The following is an 18,548-nucleotide window of genomic DNA, read 5'->3' on the forward strand; positions in this document are numbered from 1 at the left end:
CTTCTGTAAGAGGGGAGCACTGCAAAGCTCAATACTGAGCAGCCTGAATGGAATACCCTGGAGCAGAGGAAGTAAACTCTCTTAGGACAAGAGGAATCTTAGTTGCTCAACAGGGAACAGCATGCTCACAGGAGACCCTCATACTTTGAGAAGAGCGAAAAGGCTGGTTAAACATCCCACCAGGGGCTTCCACCTGGAATAGCCAGAGCCGTGGGGAGCGAAGGCCCTTACCTCAATATAGAGAGGTACCTATGAGCTCCAATTAGGAGTGACATGCTCACAGAAGACCCTCAGTGAGGGGAGCATTGCCAAGCTTATGCAATGTCAGGAGAGACATCACAGGGGCAGAGAAAGAGGCCTAAAGACCTAGGCTGCTGTCTATGGAGCTTCCAGGAGACCAAGGCCTATAAGGTCCTAATGGGTCAGTGCAGCCGCCGCAGTCAAAGTGGCGAAAGGTGAAACACATCGGGCGGCAGCAAGCTCTTTACCACACATCGTCATAGATGAGCCGTTCTGGTGAGAGAAATGCACACAGACAAAAGGTCAGAACTGAAGACGAAGAAGAGGAAGATGTGTTTGACCGGTGCCCTTTTGTACTATTTGGTCGCGCTGGTATGATGTGTCTGCAGCACCCGGCAGTGATGTCATAGGCTGTCGCCAGCCAGTACTGTGTAGTTTTTGTATATAGGCTTCAGACACGGGTCACGTAGGAGACGTTCCCCATAGTGACCTCTAAAGGATGCAGTTCGAAGTTCCCTCGAAAGGGAACAGTTATATTTAAAAAAAAAAAAAAAACATGTAAAAGAAAAAAAAAAAAAAAAGTGGAACACAGGGAATTCTGGGAATGTCAATTTACTGTTATTCACTGTAAATTTACATTATTTTTCACTTCCAAATGGTAGACTACCGTAAAATTACTTACCATTAACCATTTAACCAGAGCAATGCTCTGCAAGTTAGCATTAGAAAAAAAAAAAAAAAGTTATTAGTATTAGTTTACAATCATGCACTATGAAAAAAAAGTGTTTTATGATCATATCATAGCATCAACCGAGATTATTAATTGATAGTCTGCTTCTGTAGTCATAATATGTGTGAAAATGTAATACAAATTGTTGCTGAGTTGCTGCCACTAATGGTCACTTCAGCTGGAAACTGCAGTAAATTGTATGTATGTATGTGATTTGTATGTCACTATTTTTGTGTGTGAAAAGATACTTAAACCAGCCTAATCTGGTTTGCTGGTCTTAACTGGTTTAAGATGGTCTCTTAGCCTGGCTAAGATTGTGTTTATCTGGGCAGCTAGTTTAACCTGACCCACTCAAGAGCAGTGTTGGGCATGTTACTTTAAAACAAGTATTTAGTTATAGTTACTAATTACTTCTCACAAATCGTAATCATTATTAAAGTAACTGTTGTGTTACTTTAAAATATATATATATTTTTTAATATGTCAAATAACTTGGATGCCCCCAATATTAAATATGTTAAATAAATTAAATTTAACCAAGATTAATTAAATTTTCAGTTTACTCACCAGACTAATATTATATAGTAGTCAACATTTGAAGTGGATCAAAAAAGTTCATATAAGTTGTCCTAAGACAAGAATGGGTGTTGTTTTGGTTTTAGGACAACTTTGATGAAAGTTTCTGATTCACTTTAAATGTTGACTACTATACATATATAAAGCTTAATGGCACAGTTTTTTAAATATCTGAAAGTACACTTAGTATCAGTCAGTTAACCATTATAATATGACATTATGATAATTTAGATAACAAAACTACTACGAATTCTACTACTAATAACAATATAAAACACACTAACGAACAGCTGCTGGGTTCATGAATATTAATTACGTTGCCTGCGTTCACTCAAACTGTTTTGCTGAAATCAAAACAGGGATGATAATAGCCAATGAGATTGCCATTTGTGCAATAGTTCCACATGGTATGTAAGTCTCTCTCTCTGTATTTTCTTTGCGTGTGTGTGAGACAAGACTAGTTGAGTTTACAGTTCATCAAAAAAATAAGTCAACAGACCAGTTTGACCAGGTTTGGAGAATAATATACCAGCAGGGAAATGAGTTTGTATTAAGTGTGTATATTAAAAAGTGTGTATTAAGTGAGTAATTTAAAATACATGGCCAAAAATGTCTATAAAATTGCTCCAAACCATCTAATAAATGCTGTTCTGTTAAACAATGAACAGTGTGGTATCTTTGCATATGTAAATGTTAGTAAAATTATTGTTCTCTTTCAGATTGCTCTTCAAAGGGAAAATCATGTGAGCGTGGGCCTCCTGGATATTATCCTGAGTTCGCCTGGAGTTTAACATCAGCAGAAGACTCCTGGGCGAAAGACCAGACGATGGCAAAGACAAAAGCAAGTTCCCAGGGGTGGGAGGAAGGTAAAGAGCTTCTGTTTTACACTGTAAAAAAGTGTTTTCTCAATTCAACAATGTGCTTCACATGGTAACATCTAAATTAATTGGTTTTATTCAAGTCAAGAACATTAAAACAGAATAAATTAGCCTGACTATATTTGGTTACGGCTTTTTAGAAATAGCTCCATATGGTACTGACTGCACTTTTTTTTAATAGTGTAGTAAAGCAACTTTAAAAGAGTGCTACCACTTTTTTCCAGAGCTATTTTTGAGGTATTTTAACTCCTTAACACCTCTGATAAATAAATAAATTATGAGAAGTTACAAGAAAAAAAAAAAGGCTTTCATTGCATTTCTAATCTCCACAAAAATAAAATTAAAAAGGTTTCCCATCACAACTTTTGCAGCCCTCTACTTCACAAGCTTTACACCTGTTAAATTTAACTGGGCACAGAAATATGATGTGGATATGACTGTGTAAAATATTAACCAGAACGAAGAACTGTACCATGTGAATAATCATTTTATCTTTTCTTAGGGAGGAATAGCTAGAGAGAGTTGAAATGAGGCAGAATGGAAATGATATATCAGAGACACTACGAAAGAGAAATTGAAGGGGGAGAGAAGTGGGGGCAAGAGTTTAGAAAGCCTCATTTGACAGTCAGGTTGCAGAGAAGGTTGGGAAATTACGAACTCTTCAGGCACAACTCATACACTTGAAAGACAAATGCAGCAGTTCCACATGCTGCTCAATCACTCGCTGCATGGCTTCATGTGATCTCTTGTTCTTTTCACACGCACAACAGCCTGGTGGGATTCTGACATATTATAAAATGATCACAATCATGCTTTGCAAAAAGAAAACTAAAGGGAAGTCTCTCTTTGTAAACAAAAAACATTTTTCTGCAATTTACAGGCTTCAAACAAACAGCTAAAAAAGCACTTGTGAGATTAGCTAAAACTGAGTATGTAGCGATATATAGATACCATATGGCATATTCATAACATTTGTTCCAGAAGCGGGAAATAGACCTGATTATTTATTTACGGGGCACTTAGCAATTTATTCCAGACAGTTAGGATGCCTTTTTTTTCACCACCATCACAACATGGATGATGATTTAAAGCAGAAGTATACTTCCAGAACAACAATTTACAGATAATGTACTCACCCCTTTGTCATCCAAGATGTTTATGTCTTTCTTTCTTCAGTCGTAAAGAAATTATTTTATTTTTTTATTTTTTTTGAGGAAAACATTTCAGCATTTTTCTCCATATAATGGACTGATATGGTGAGTTTGAACTTCCAAAATGCAGTTTAAATGTGGCTTCAAACGATCCCAAATGCGGTTATAAATGATCCCAGCTGAGGAAGAAGGGTCTTATCTAGCGAAACGATTGGTTATTTTCATAAAAATAATACAATTTATATACGTTTTAATGTCAAACGCTCATCTTGTTTTGCTCTCCCTGAACTCTGTTTTTTTTTCAGGTTCACGATAGTTAGAGTATGTCAAAAAACTCCCATCTCATGTTCTCCCTAAACTTCAAAATCATCCTATATCGCTGTTTTACCTTTTTTGTTAAAGGGGTCATCGGATGCCCATTTTCCACAAGTTGATATGATTCTTTAGGGTCTTAATGAAAAGTCTATAATATACTTTGGTTAAAAATTCTCAATGGTTGTGTAAAACAACACCCTTTTTACCTTGTCAAAATGAGCTCTGCAAAAATCATCCCATTCTGAGGGATTGTTCCTTTAAATGCAAATGAGCTCTGCTTGCCTCTTCTCTCTGTGGAGTGACTAGCTGCCCCGAGAGATTGTTTACTTTAGCCGCATTTAGTGCGTTTAGCCGCGAAACTTGCTAACTAGCACGTTATTAGGAAAGGTGATGGCAGAGATTCATAAAAAAAACCTTATACTCACTTCTGCTGTAAGTGAAGCTGGATCATGAATGATTTGTGCAAACATAGATGCATTTATGTAGATCGGGAGGCGCATTCCATTCACAAACAAACATAATCCACTGCATCTTCAGCGGCTCAGATGTCGGGAGTAAATGACAACCACTATGTTCATTATTACATCCAGCAACACAACACCTTAATCGCTCAATCGGAGATATTCTTGTCTTACATCCCTGCTCCGGCATTGAAACAATGGAGGTCGGACTGTTACAACTGATCTGAGGTAAGACGCTCATGTCAATCAACTATCGTGGGATTGGCCTCTGTCACAGACAGGCATCTGAGAATGGTTCGATTTTAAAAAGGGGATATTATTTGTACAGATTAATTAAAAACCACTGCATGGATTTTTATCATTATAGGGTGGATTTGTACAACACACATTAATGCTCAAACAATATTAAAAAGTGAACTTTGCATCCGATGACCCCTTTAAGGGTGTTTGATCTTCTTTGCATGTTCACTTTGCAAAAACTGGGTCAGAACTTCTGCTGCGATGTAGGATCATTTTGAAATGATTTTTGAAGTTGAGGGAGAAAATATGATCAGAGTTTTTCGACATACCTTAACTGTCTTGAGCCACAATATACAGAGTTCAGGGAGAGCAAGACAAGATCAGCGTTTGAGATTAAAAAGTATTTAAATTATATTTTATTAATGAAAATCATGTTGCTAGTTTAGATCCTTCTTTCTTTGGCTGGGATTGTTGACAACCTCATTTGGGATCATTTGAAGCCGCATTTAAACTGCATTTTGGAAGTTCAAACTCGGGGCACCATAGCAGTCCATTATATGGAGAAAAATCCTGAAATGTTTTCCTCAAAAAACACAATTTATTTACGACTGAAGAAAGAAAGACATGGACATCTTGGATGACAAGGGGGTGAGTACATTATCTGTAAATTGTTGTTGTGGAAGAGGACTTCTCCTTTAAGTTGTGATGGAAATTAAATTTGTTTATGATGTTTCAGGAAAAACCAAATTCAGAATTCAAAAGAGCAGAATTCTGCTTAGATGCTTGTGAATCTACTGTTGAACATTGTAGACAACTAGTGTGTTTCAGGGGAGTTCATCTTCTAAAAGTCAAATTTATCATTATGAGTAATAACTTTACCTGCCAAGAAGTAATTTATTTATGCAACTATGTTCTTCAAAAAGACGAAGGGTTATAAAGATATTCTGAGATATACAACCTTCCAATACCAGCAGGAAAAGCTTTGATGCACTTGGTTGGAAAGGAAATGAAAACATACAGGCCAAATCATTCCTGCCCTCTTTCACCGCTTACCAAGCAATGGACTTCTGGTGAATGATTGTGCTCACCTCCTCTCCATATGTCCTCAGGCATATGGGTTTGTATCTGAGGGGAAATAGAGGATGAAAAGTTTGATGAATGCAGAGCGTGAAATGCCAGGGCTATTTACCTTTCTATTGGCTGGTGCACTTACATTCTTTGGAGACTTCTTGTAGTGCATGGCTGTCACCAGGGAAGGCTGAGCTCCGTGGGAAGGGGGTGGGTTTTTGGGAGGTTAGTGTAATGAGGCGAACTAAGGTAAGGTCACTGTAGCAGGGAGGAACTCAGGTGTGTTTGAAGGTTGAGAGCACTGAATTTGTTTGGTTTTGTTATGGCTTCATAAAGTATTTGATATGGTTCCATATATACAGCATGAGATACACACTTTTTGCTAAATCTATTTTTGGTGATGGTTTTATATCCTTTTTTTATCTTCTGTACTGGATGTTCTTTTCTTTACTGTATTAGATGTTCCAAAAGGAGGAAATATTATAATAAATCATGCAATTTAAATGTCTGTGCTTTTAGAGGAGAGCCTGAAATGGAAATATCTTTACTGTTTGTATTGTTAGTAATATGCTGGATGAAAACAAAAGGTTCAAAAACCCAAAGTACAAAAGTGAGGAATGCTATCCATTTTCCCACCTTCTTATCCATCATTGTTAACTAGCAACAAGGGGAAACAGCAGCCACTTTCATAATGAAAGCGTATTGTGGTTCTGACCCCTCCAAAAAAATACAAGTGTGAACAGAATCCAGTGGGGGAGGGGGACTAATCAATCTATGGCTCCAATCCTGTTTAAACCTTGAAGTTTGACTAAATAAGCTGTAATAGGTTCTCTTTTCTATCCCTGTTAGAAATCCTACTACAAAATCTAATCAGTTGGTGTACTAGCTCAGCACTAATAGTTAGCCTCCTAGCTTAGCATACGTACTTTAGTAGCACCTCCTGCAAAAATGAACCAATACAGGAATGAACAGGAAAAATATGAGGATATGTGATACGTTTTTTAAAATATATTATATCTGGGGGATTCTGTGGGTGTATACGGCCTGTGGGTATATACACAAAACTGGCACAAATTCATGTGGAGTTGACATTTACCCCATTAGCATGCTTAACACCATTAATGATAGCAATATAGGGCTCATTATTTCATTATTTGAATAGCAAACTGGGGCGGTCAAAGCCTGAGATGATCACAGGACATTAATTCCACAGCAACATCAGGAGTCTATGGACTCAGGGGAGTTTTTGTGCAGCATGCCCAGAGAACAGGTGGTGGAGAGCGGAACTGGTACAGATCACTGCTGAGATGCGAAAATCTGCATAGATCCTCAACAGAGGAAAACAAACCATTACCTCAAAGCTTGGTTAACTTCCAGCTTGTGGACAAATTATTAAAGGCAAAGTGTGTCATTTCTGTGCCAGTAGAGTCACCAAATGGCTTCTTTATTTTTTTTAAATTTTTTATTGGTCACTAAATGGTTTTACCACTGTTCCACGCAGTATGGCTTTCTTTATACACATTTCTATGTAAAGAATTATATAAAGAATTCTAAAGAGTTCTCTTTTGACTTGGCAATGCACTGAGGCAGTTAGTTATCTCATTATCCATCATCTATACCACAAAACATCCAAAAATCATGTGGGGTGGTATACTTAGTCAATCATGTGCATTCATCTGCGATATATCTGCACCAGAACATTGTAAAGACAACCATGAGACCTTTTCGCTTTTCACTTTTAAGGCTAGTGTGCTGAGGCCATCTGTAGGTGTTACAAGGCCCTTTGGGGTGGAAGCTTGGGAGTGGGCTCTTTTCACTTGCGGCAGTGTACATAAAGGCACACACCTTCACAATTATTGGATTCTTTTATTTAAAATAATGCAAAAATAAAATAAAATAAAATAAAATAATATATATAAACTTCCCTGCAAGGATTCTTGCATAATGATCTGTTGCACTTCAGCAAAGTACATTGTCATAAACTCAGGATCAAATCCTGTGCTGACAAAGAACATTAATAGCAAGCATTGTGAAACCACTGAACCTGAACTAAACTTGATTGGATTTGTTTGGTTCTGTCAACTCAAAACCAATTCTGTTTCTTACGTTTGTTAAACTTAAGCTTCAAGAGACAGGCCTTTAGTCAGGATCCTCAAACAAACAGGATGCCATCAGCCTACAAATGGCTTACTCTTACTTTAACATTAGCAAAATTACACATATCACCTTTATAAATTTCCTAAAAAGTAAGGTCTGAGACATTCTCTTATTTTGAAAAATACGGCCTTTGGCCTCATTGCTTCTTAGCAGGTGTCTTCTGATCTGAAAGGATTGTTGCACTTGCATATTGTCAGCCTAGAAATGCTCACATAGAGATTACAGAAAATATGATTGAGCATTGATTTTTCAATCATGCATGCAGAGTTCAGACAACATCAGCTGGATAAAGGGAAAAAAAAATAAAAAAGAAGTTGAATCATCTACTGCCACTGTGGTTCAATTGAATTGTTTGCACAGGCTGAAGTGCTTTGAAGCAGACTGCTGCTCTTTGTGATTCCAGAAATGCCCAGCAACATTGTAGGATTGAAGTGTGTTGGTCTCTGAGTATGCACCATGTTTTTTAATGGAGTCCATGAGGAGCCAACCTAGCCATGGGATTGAGGGCTTAGATAGATTTGGATGGGTAGAACTAATGGTTGTTTACCTGCTTTAAGGATCTTACATGTTGGGCAAAAAACAAACAGGGAGCACAGGGTCATAATACACAACCATGAGAAAATACACACTTAGGTAAGAACATCTAATTTTGTTTTGACAAGAGAAACCAGCACCATATGCTCCCCAGGTACAGTGTGACATTGCCAAGGGTGCCAAAAAGATGAAAGACGCTTGGCCTCTGGACCTACTGTCTCCCATAGACAGCCTGACCTTCACTTCACCCAGCACAACATGAACATCATGGCCTTTCTGTTTCATGCGCCCTGGATTTTCTGCTTAATCAACCTCAGATTGTGAAGCTCAGTTTGTGTGGACAGAATTGTAGGTTTATGTCTACACAAGTTAGATTTAGGAAAGCAGCAGAACAAACACAGAGCATCTGCGGTCACCTGCCACTCTGGTGTTCCAGAAAAATGTGATATCCCATTTTGTGCTCTCTTTGTAATGTACTATTGCCTCACCTTATAAAAATAAACTAATCTAATCAGGACTTTGCCTGATCCTGTCCCTCCTCTCTCTCTCTCCCACTTTGCTTCCTGTCTACATACTGTCCTATTCTAAGAAAGGCAAAAAAAATACATCTTTAAAATAATAAATAAGCATATTCTTACATTTTCAGATGTTATTACAGTAGTATACTTGATCAAGGTCAAAAAAAAAAAAAGATTGATGTAGTGATAAGGTTAACGGGGTCTCTGCTCTGCACCTAGTCCTAAAAACATGGGCAAGGGCTCTAATGATTCAAGGCAGTGTATTGAGGTCATTGAGGGACCCTAGGGCCCCAGCCATATCTCTTCACCAGAACATAGTGGATGGGCTGTTTTATTTTGGATAGTGTATTGAATCCTTTTACAGGCCCCCAAGGCCATTGAGGCCCCAGGGATCCCCAGGGCTATCTCAGCAGCTGAACATTGTAGAGACATGGGGTGAGCTTTTTTGACTTAAGGCAATGGACTGAATTAGCCCTCTAAAGCCCTTGAGGGCCCGTCCAATATTTACACCAAAATATCCAAGAGTCATGTGGGTTGATGTACTGAGGCCCTTAGTCATATGAGGCCCTTGAGGGCCCTTGCAATATCTCTGCACCAGAACATTGTAAAATATGGGACCTTTTCACATAGGCCAGTGTACTGAGGCCATCTGTAGGCGTTACAAGGCCCTTGGGGGTTCCGAGGAGGCCCCACCATATCTTGGCATTGGTATATTGTAGACCCATGAGAGTGGGCTCTTTTCACCTGCAGCGGTGTACAGTGGTGGCCAAAATTATTAGAACACTAGTATTTTCACCAGCTAAAAATGGTTTTAGGTCAGTTATTTATGTCTTTTGCTGTAGTGTGTCAGCAGAAAATATCAGTTTACATTTCCAAACGTACATTTGCCATTAACTGTAATAATCCAGTGAGATTTTTGTTTGCACAACAAGTCTGACAGCCGGCGTTTCAAGGCCCTCCACACAGAGATCTGAACTCATCATTATCCAGTCTGTCTGGAATGACACGAAGAAACAGAACAAACTGAGACAGACTAAATCCAGAAGAACTGTGGCAATGTCTCCAAGATGCTTCAAGAGACTTACCTGCAAAGCTACCTGAAAAACTTTGCACCTAGGGCAAAGTGAACCTAGGGCAAAAGCCACTTTAAATGCAAAGAATGGTCAAACCAAATGTTGATATAATTTATTTAACAGAAGTTAAAATGATAAAGAAAATCTGTTTTTTTTTTTTTTTCCTTATTTTACAGCATTTTTACAAAAGTGCCTAAAACTTTTAACAGTACTGTAGCTTTGCAGGTAGGTTTCTTGAAGCATCTTGGAGATGTTGCCACAGTTCTTCTGAATTTAGTCTGTCTCAGTTTGTTCTGTTTCTTCAGAATTAAGAATCGAATTAAAGATTTAGTTCACTTCCAGAACAAAAAATTACAGATAATGCACTCACCCCCTTGTCAAGATGTTCATGTCTTGCTTTCTTCAGCCGTAAAGAAATTTTGTTTTTTGAGGAAAACATTTCAGGATGTCTCTCCATGTAAAGGACTTCTATGGTGCCCCCAAATTTGAACTTCCAAAATGCAGTTTAAATGCAGCTTCGAAGGGAGTTAAATGATCCCAGCCAAGGAAAAAGTGTCTTAATTATCTAGCGAAATGATCGGTTATTATTATTTTAAATTACAATATATATACTTTTTAACCTCAAATCTTGTCTCGTCTAGCTCTGTGTGAACTGGGAGTTTTTAGATGTACCCTAACTGTCATGATCGAGAAAACAACAACAACAACAACAACAACAACAACAACAACAACAAAACAGTTTACACAGAGCTAGACAAGATGAGCGTTTGAGATTAAAAAAAGTATAGTTTTTTTTTTTTTTTTTTTTTTTTTTTTCAGAAAATAACCGATCGTTTTGCTAGATAAGATGCTTATTCCTCAGTTGGGATCATTTTGAGCCCTTTGAAGCTGCATTTAAACTGCATTTTGTAAGTTCAAGTTTGGGGGCACTATAGAAGGTTATTACATGGAGAGAAATCCTGAAATGTTTTCCTCAAAAAACGTAATTTCTTTACGACTGAAGAAAGAAAGACATTTTGGATGACAAGGGCGTGAGTACATTATCTGTACATTTTTGTTCTGAACGTGAACTAATCCTTTAAGGTTAAAACTATTTGATCGTTTCTGTACACATTTCAGCACATATTTATAGGTAAAAGGGACATAATTTATGAAAGAAAAAAAAGGAGAAAAAAAAAAGAAAACAGGAGAGCTTGCACAGCAATTTTCTTTTTGGAGAACAAATCAAAATGGTACCATTGCACATCTCCCTATGACCTTCGCCCACACCAAAAATCATATTTCTATTCAAATTTGAATATTTTATGCATTGAATAGCAGTGCACAGCTTTGCTGCAGTTCTGCTTCAGCTTTAGAAATTGTCACTTGTAATAGGTTTCTGCTGCTAGCGTCTTATACCGCATTCCAGAGAAGTTTCAGCAGCAGCGGCGCATGTCAAACAAGCGGCTAATTGAAGTTCCCACTAAACGCGTTTATTTATTCATCTGTTTATTCAGTCATTTACTTACATGGGGGATTAGAATGCACCACTCAGGGGTGTGCAGTGCCCAGGGATCTGGCTCCCTCTGCTGAACCTAATCCACCTCTTCACCTGTGGAGCCCTATGGCTGCTGTTGACAATTGGAACACGTGACCTTTACAGTCTACTGTGTACTATATGTGGGTCTGAAACATGAGATCTACAGTAAAACAATAAGAAGGTTTTATTATATAAGAAACAATTCACCTTCACGTTCTTCCAAATTCAAATTTTACTGTGGAACCCCAAAGTTGTGAAGAATCTCAATACAGTTCTTCTTCATAAACTGTAACAATAGTCCAAAGGTTCCAAAAACACACAAAAAAAGAACCATGAACATAATATTCCTATCTGAGAAGTTCTTAAACCAATCATAGTGATTTTAATGTAGCAGGTTTGAATTCTAGTACTATATGTTGGAATCAAATGACACAAGAACCAATGATGTTTAATGTCATCGACATTCATCCTGACACTGACGTGTCTAAAAACACCAAATGTGATTTGAGACAGAGAGGGGAACGCTTAGCTCTCTATAAAAAGCTTTCATATAACTTCATATGACTTGAAATATGATAGGCCAAGTATCCCTTTGACTTTGATTTAATGGTGTTATTTCTGTCTGTAGTGCATGTGTGCTAACCGCTAGGCCACAACACCATCCTTATGCTACTTTTTATAGAATCTTAATCCACATCACACTAAGCACTAAACATGTTACCAAAATTGTTGTATCGTAATCTGTAAGAATGGATTGCAAAGCTTGTTTATTGGTCCCAGTGGTATCTATACTTTTTTCTAGTAGAATGCTGCTAAACTTGCTACAATGATGTATGTAGAGCTTGATTTAACTCACAGTTGAGATTACTGTGTTGATATATCACTTCATTAGCTGTATTGTAATTCGCTAGTGACTAACTGTCAAGGCGCTAAAAGCTTTGGAGCTCCTTAAAACAATCATTATGGCTGCCATGTCTAGAAAAGATATACATGTTTGTCATTTATATGATAAGACACTAATTTCACATAAATAACCATTGTAAACTAGGCTAAGCATATTCAATTAAAGATCCAAGAGGCCCAGCAAAGGAACCTTCTAAAAATAATAAAATAATAATTTCTTATTTTTAAAGTAGTAAATATATATATATATATATATATATATATATATATATATATATATATATATATATATATATATATATATATATATATATATATATATATATATAATGTATATATATAATGTATATATAAATATATACATTAATTTGTGTGTACTTATATATAAATAATAATTGCACAGTACACACACATATATTAGGCAAACTCAAACTTTTATTTTGTATGCGATTAATCCTTTGGCAGCCCTAAAATGATAGTGATAATATAAATAAATGATAAGATGAATGGAAAACCAAGAACAGTTGCTTTTAATAAGTTATGTTGTAACGCTCGGCCCTACTGGTCGAATTTACATTTGTTAAAATAGGGTCAGATTATACTGCGAGATAAAATAAGTGTTTAAAAAGATAAGACAAAAACAAAAGTGCCATGAATAAATGAAGTGCATTTACATAAATATACAAGGAACTTAAAACAACACAGTAAAACTAGAATAACTTAGGCTGTTAAAAGCAGATTGTCCAATTGAATTGTACCCTAAAACAGTCCTAGTGTGTCGAAAGTTTCGAAATAAAAGTGTCCACCGGTGTATATACAGTCCAACAAATGTGATAATCCAAGACAGCGGTGATGCTAGAATGGTAAATCCTTAAACTCCTCAATCCAGCATATAGTGTTTGGTCAACGACCCTGACTGTTTGACATGCTGCCTCCTTTATAGGTTCAGTTCCTGTTTCCTGTCTTGTGATGAGTCACATGACAGGCAGACCCAGAATGTCTTAAAGACATACACACATAAAATGTTTAAGAGGAATAAAATGGCTAAGACAACATGAAAACCTATTAAAACTCAAATATACATAAAATCATTATAATATATTGAGCAGGTTAAAACAGGTGTCCTGTGTGACAGTGTCACAATGTTCATTTAACTTATGTTTCATTCAGAGTAGATCAACAGATGTATACATTCATACAGGTAATCATTAACAATGTGAACATAGTAATAGCAGAAAAAAAAACAAAAACAAAAAAAACAAAAAAAAACAAATCATTCTAATTTTATCATTTTAAAATAGTAAAAAATAAAACGAAACAAAATAATAAAAATAAATTAAATTAAATTAAAATGTGGACGACAATGAAGATCTAAGATGCACTCGAGAGGTATTTTGAACATGTTTTCCTAATCCATGCATGTGTGTCTCATGAGAACTTCTTTACAGTCTTATATTTGTTCAAAACATTGCCCTACAATGTACCTGTGTATGTCTGTATTTCATAGAAGTGCTTTAAAAAATTGATAATTGTACCACAAGTCTTTTGGTGCGTCTGTACATTTTCTCTGTCTACTGAATTGGCTACCCAGGTAGAGCAGACAAGGAAATTTTCTGCACAGAACTCTGCAGGTCCTGTAACCATGGAAACATAGCCTGACTCCGTGCTCTGTTGAAGAAGGCCATGTTTGCTGTTAGTTGTTGAATGCAGCTTGGGATGAATGCAGCTCAGAACTGCATAAAAAGTATGTCAGTTTGTTAGTTTTTATAATATCTATTAAAACAACAACAAAAAAAAAAACAAATTCCCCACCCAGTCCATAAAATATAGTTACAAATTGCCAAATAGTGTGTTGGCTTAGGTGCTACACATCTTTTGGGCAAGAGAAAAAAAGTGTGTGTATATATATATTTGATCTGGGAAAAAAAAAAAAAAAAAAAAACGTGTTTACTTTATTATAGCATGAATAAAGCATATTGTTTATTACATTATACTGTTTTAAAAGATGCACCATCAAACATACAAGTTTGAAATAATTAAAAATAAATAAACAAAAAATACGCAGATGACAGATTTCACCCTTCTAATGTGCCTAGTGACTTATACTTTGTGTACATAAGAAACATAATGCAATTTGGTCTTCAAACCAGGTCTTGAAATGTTCTTGCAAGTATAAGTACTAGTTTTTCCTGACATTTTTAAAGGAAATTGCTCCATCAAATTGGATGTGGACCATTAGTAAACAGCAATTTTAAAGTCATTCCACAGATGCTGTCAGACTGAAGTCTGGCCTTTGACTACACCACCACCAGGAAATTAACCTTTTTTTCTAACTTTTTTTAAAGTTTAAGTTTTAAGCCTCTCTAGCATGGCTATTTCTGTATGGTTTTGTAACTGTCTATTTGGAAGATTAATTATTTTTCAAATCCCAGTGCTCTTGCAGATTGCAGCACGTTTTCTTGCAGGATTTCTCTGTACTTAACTCCATCCATTTTCCTCCTATCTTGAGTTTTCCAGTTGCTGCTGCAGAGAAGTATGCCCTATGATACAACCACCACCATTCTTCAATGTAGGGATGGTGTTCACAGTGTGATATGCTAAGCCAACAACAATTTGGGAAAACATAGTACTTAGCATTTAGGTCCAAATGTGTATTTCTGGTCTAATGAAATAATCTTCCTAGCTGAGTTTTTGTTTTCTGTATTCATGCTGTTTTCAACAGTATTCATGTCTTGAATTACGTTACAATGAAATTCACTCTGTGCTCATTTAGAAGACTAGATCTAAAATCAGTTTACTTTATTTATTTTTTTTTTTTACTTGATTCAGCACATAGTTTATTTGCAATTACTGTTTCCTAGGTGATCCACAAAATGTTGATGGTGTTCCCAGAATGATGCTTGCTTGGTGATTCCTCAAAAGAGCCATCATCTTCAATGGGACACTTTTGATCACCTAAAATCTTTGCAAAAATCAAAACTTATTAAATCTTGTGAATACTTTTCACAGATGGAAAACACTTTTGAAACTAAAGTGACTTTCAGAAGTTTGTTATTTTACTGTTATTTAAGTGGTAATTTATGAATGTGCAGGGGTGAATGCTAAATCATGTCTAGTTTTATTATATATTAGGGGCGTAACGATACATGTATTCGTACCGAACCGTCACGGTACGGGCATCTCGGTTCGGTGCGACTAATACAGGCAGTTCACCCTCAATCCAGAAGGGGGCGCCCGCAGTAATGCAACTCTGTTTGATAACCGCCGGCACAAGAACAACAAATGCCAGGAGTTGCGCACTTGAAAACAAAGACCACTAGACAGTGACCATGTGCTGATTCTGAACACGTCTCTTACTGACAAATTAGCATAACGTTACTTGCGCACTCAACTGTTTGCGAAATGGAACTTTGTGCTCTTGTATCCTACCTCTCTCGTTCGGCACAAATCTAAATATTCCATAATATTTCCATATTTGCGATGCATCCAAATGCTAAACTATTATTTATAATGTAGATTATAGACTTTGTACTTCAGTCGTGTTCTAACGGTGACACACTGAGGTGGGTGCGCTGATGTTTCGTTCACTGTTTATTTTGATAGTTACCAAAAAAGTACCAAATCCTGGAACTGATATGTTTTGTGTTTGTATGCGCAGGCACGATTACTTCAACTTTCCTTATACCAGCAAAATCAACCTAAAAACAAACAAACAATCAAACAAACAGAAAGGCGCTTTCTGCCATTTCAGTTTCCTTTCTGTCACAAAACTGAACTGAAACTCAGCAAATATAGGCTACTTTACGTGTCGCACCATTTTTTTCCCTCTTGTCTATCAGTTAAATAAATTAAATATATTTCAAGTATTTATTCTTTATATGTATATATGTACTGCAGATTTTATAGCCTATATATGACATTAATTTGATATAATATTTAGTATTTTCACATGTAGGTGGAAAAAAATTGTACAACTAACAGCATTTGTACAAATAATAATAAAAAAATAAAAACATACATTTGTATTGAACATTTATGGAGCAACAGATTTCGTGTGAAAATAAATCTAAGTCTTTTATTTTGTCTAAAAATCTCATTAATGTATGAGGTGGCAAGGGGGGCCTTTTACCCCACACACAGGGTGAAAGACTTACCAGCATGGGGTAAAAGGCACACAGTATTGATACAAATACTTTAGATAAAATTAAGGACCTCGAGACAGGATTCGAACTCAGGCTGCCGCAAGCACGGCTATTGGCACCCACAGAAAATAATATAAAAGGTGCCTTTTACCCTGGGGCACCTTTAGCCCCATTCTACGCTATATGGTAATCATTCGGTTCCATGTTGTATTTCAAATAAACAAGGTTTTAATATTTGATACTATCATTATAACCTTGTTAAGGCAATACATTCAACTGAGAATGCAAAGTACTTCAGTGATCTAGACCTGAAATCAACAAGTGTTACATGTACACTTTTTCTTTTTTCTTTTTTTCTTTTTTTTTTTACTATTGGATAATGTTATTTAGTAGTGAAATTACTATTCAGCATTGTTTTAAAACATATGCATTTGCTCCATTATGGTACACTTGGGGGAAAAAAAAAAGTAACAAAAAATAACATAAAAAATATAATATTTAAATTAACTGGTTTTGTTTAGGTCAAAATATCATCACTTAATCAACCTAAATGCACTAATTTATACAAAATAATTATTTTATGGGCTGAATCAGGTAGAAATTGCTCCGTGAGGTAACAACCACTTTTTAAATTGTATATAACACCCACTTTTACTGTGCAATCAATGCCACTTTTCACCTGACAAGTTGATTAAATGTGTAAGCTCAACACAGGCATTGCAAATGAAGTGTTGGATTAAATTATTGTGGTTGCATAATAGTATTCAGCCCTTCAGTTGCGTAACATTCAAAACTATCAGTTTAAGCTGTACCGCCGTCATTCAAATTATCTCCAGAGGGCAATGGCGGTCCATGGTAGGTGAAGTAAATTACCTACTTTAAAATAAATTGACAAAGATGTCTGCCTGCAAATCTTGCCATGGCTACTCACCACACCGGAAGATAAATATAACAATGAGCCCTAATTACAGCTACAGCGTACATTTCAAAGAAGAAAATAAGACCCTCATTATCCCTAATGTTCACTGTGATGTGATTAAAAACACTGTCTGCACTTTGTCCAATTAGTGTGCATATGGTACTCTAGGTCTTTTGACGTTGTCATAGTCAGTGTGTATTTGTGAGGGTGTGTATTGTTAATGGTGTTTACATGTAGTGATGATATTAAATCTGTCTGATTATCTTTCGATTTTTGGCGGACAGCCACTGGGGTGAAGCAGAAACTCCATTATTGGTCAAACAATGCTTGTTACTGACATTTCACCAGATACTTGTCTCTTCCAGAAGATTTCACAGGTAATGTCCACCTGCTCATCACTGTAATTTGTTTACTATTTAATTTGTCTTTCCAGATGGCATCATTATATGCTTTTAGTGAGGTTAATGTCCTCAATATGTAAAGCTTGTGCCTTTATGTGTTAGTCTGTGGAATGGATTTACTGCTCCAACTGTGATTCAGAAAAGTGTTTCTCAACTAGTTTTAATTCAGAATCCAGATTTTGCAAGCAGCAAAGCCAAGAAAGCTACCCAGTACAGTGAAAGAATTGTTAAACATCATGTACATCATTTGTATAAACAATCATGAACTGCCCTACATTATCCTAAACAAATGTTTTATTTCTAAATGTGTGACCCTGGACCACAAAACCAGTCTTAAGTAGCACAGGTATATTTGTAGTGATAGCCAAAAATACATTGTATGGGTCAAAATGATTGATTTTTCTTTTAAGCCAAAAATCATTAGGATATTAAGTAAAGATCATGTTCCATGAAGATGTTTTGTAAATGTCCTACCGTAAATATGTCAAAACCTAATTTTTTATTAGCAATATGCATTGCTAAGAACCAGTGTTGGGAAGGTTACTTTGGAAATGTAATAGGTTACAGATTACAAGTTACTTGATTTAAAATGTAATAAGTAGTGTAACTTTTCAATTACTTTATTAAAGTAATGAAACTTATTACTTTTAATTACTTTTTGATTACTTTTCTAAATTTTAGATATTTTCAACTGTTAATCATTTTGAAACATTTAAACCAGGC

At 36.1% G+C, this 18,548-nt stretch overlaps 1 protein-coding gene across 2 annotated transcripts in view; it reads left to right on the forward strand.

Annotated features, from left to right (window-relative positions):
* alk (ALK receptor tyrosine kinase) overlaps nucleotides 1–18,548 on the forward strand; it is a 457,480-nt gene that overhangs the window by 208,998 nt on the left and 229,934 nt on the right. For both annotated transcript variants that reach the window (XM_051134137.1, XM_051134139.1), the window contains exon 3: nucleotides 2,266–2,412. In XM_051134137.1, the coding sequence (XP_050990094.1) occupies nucleotides 2,266–2,412 (147 nt within the window). The remainder of the gene's footprint in view (nucleotides 1–2,265; nucleotides 2,413–18,548) is intronic.

The sequence above is a fragment of the Labeo rohita genome, chromosome 17, assembly GCF_022985175.1.
Source record: "Labeo rohita strain BAU-BD-2019 chromosome 17, IGBB_LRoh.1.0, whole genome shotgun sequence".
Taxonomy (NCBI): Eukaryota; Metazoa; Chordata; class Actinopteri; order Cypriniformes; family Cyprinidae; genus Labeo; species Labeo rohita.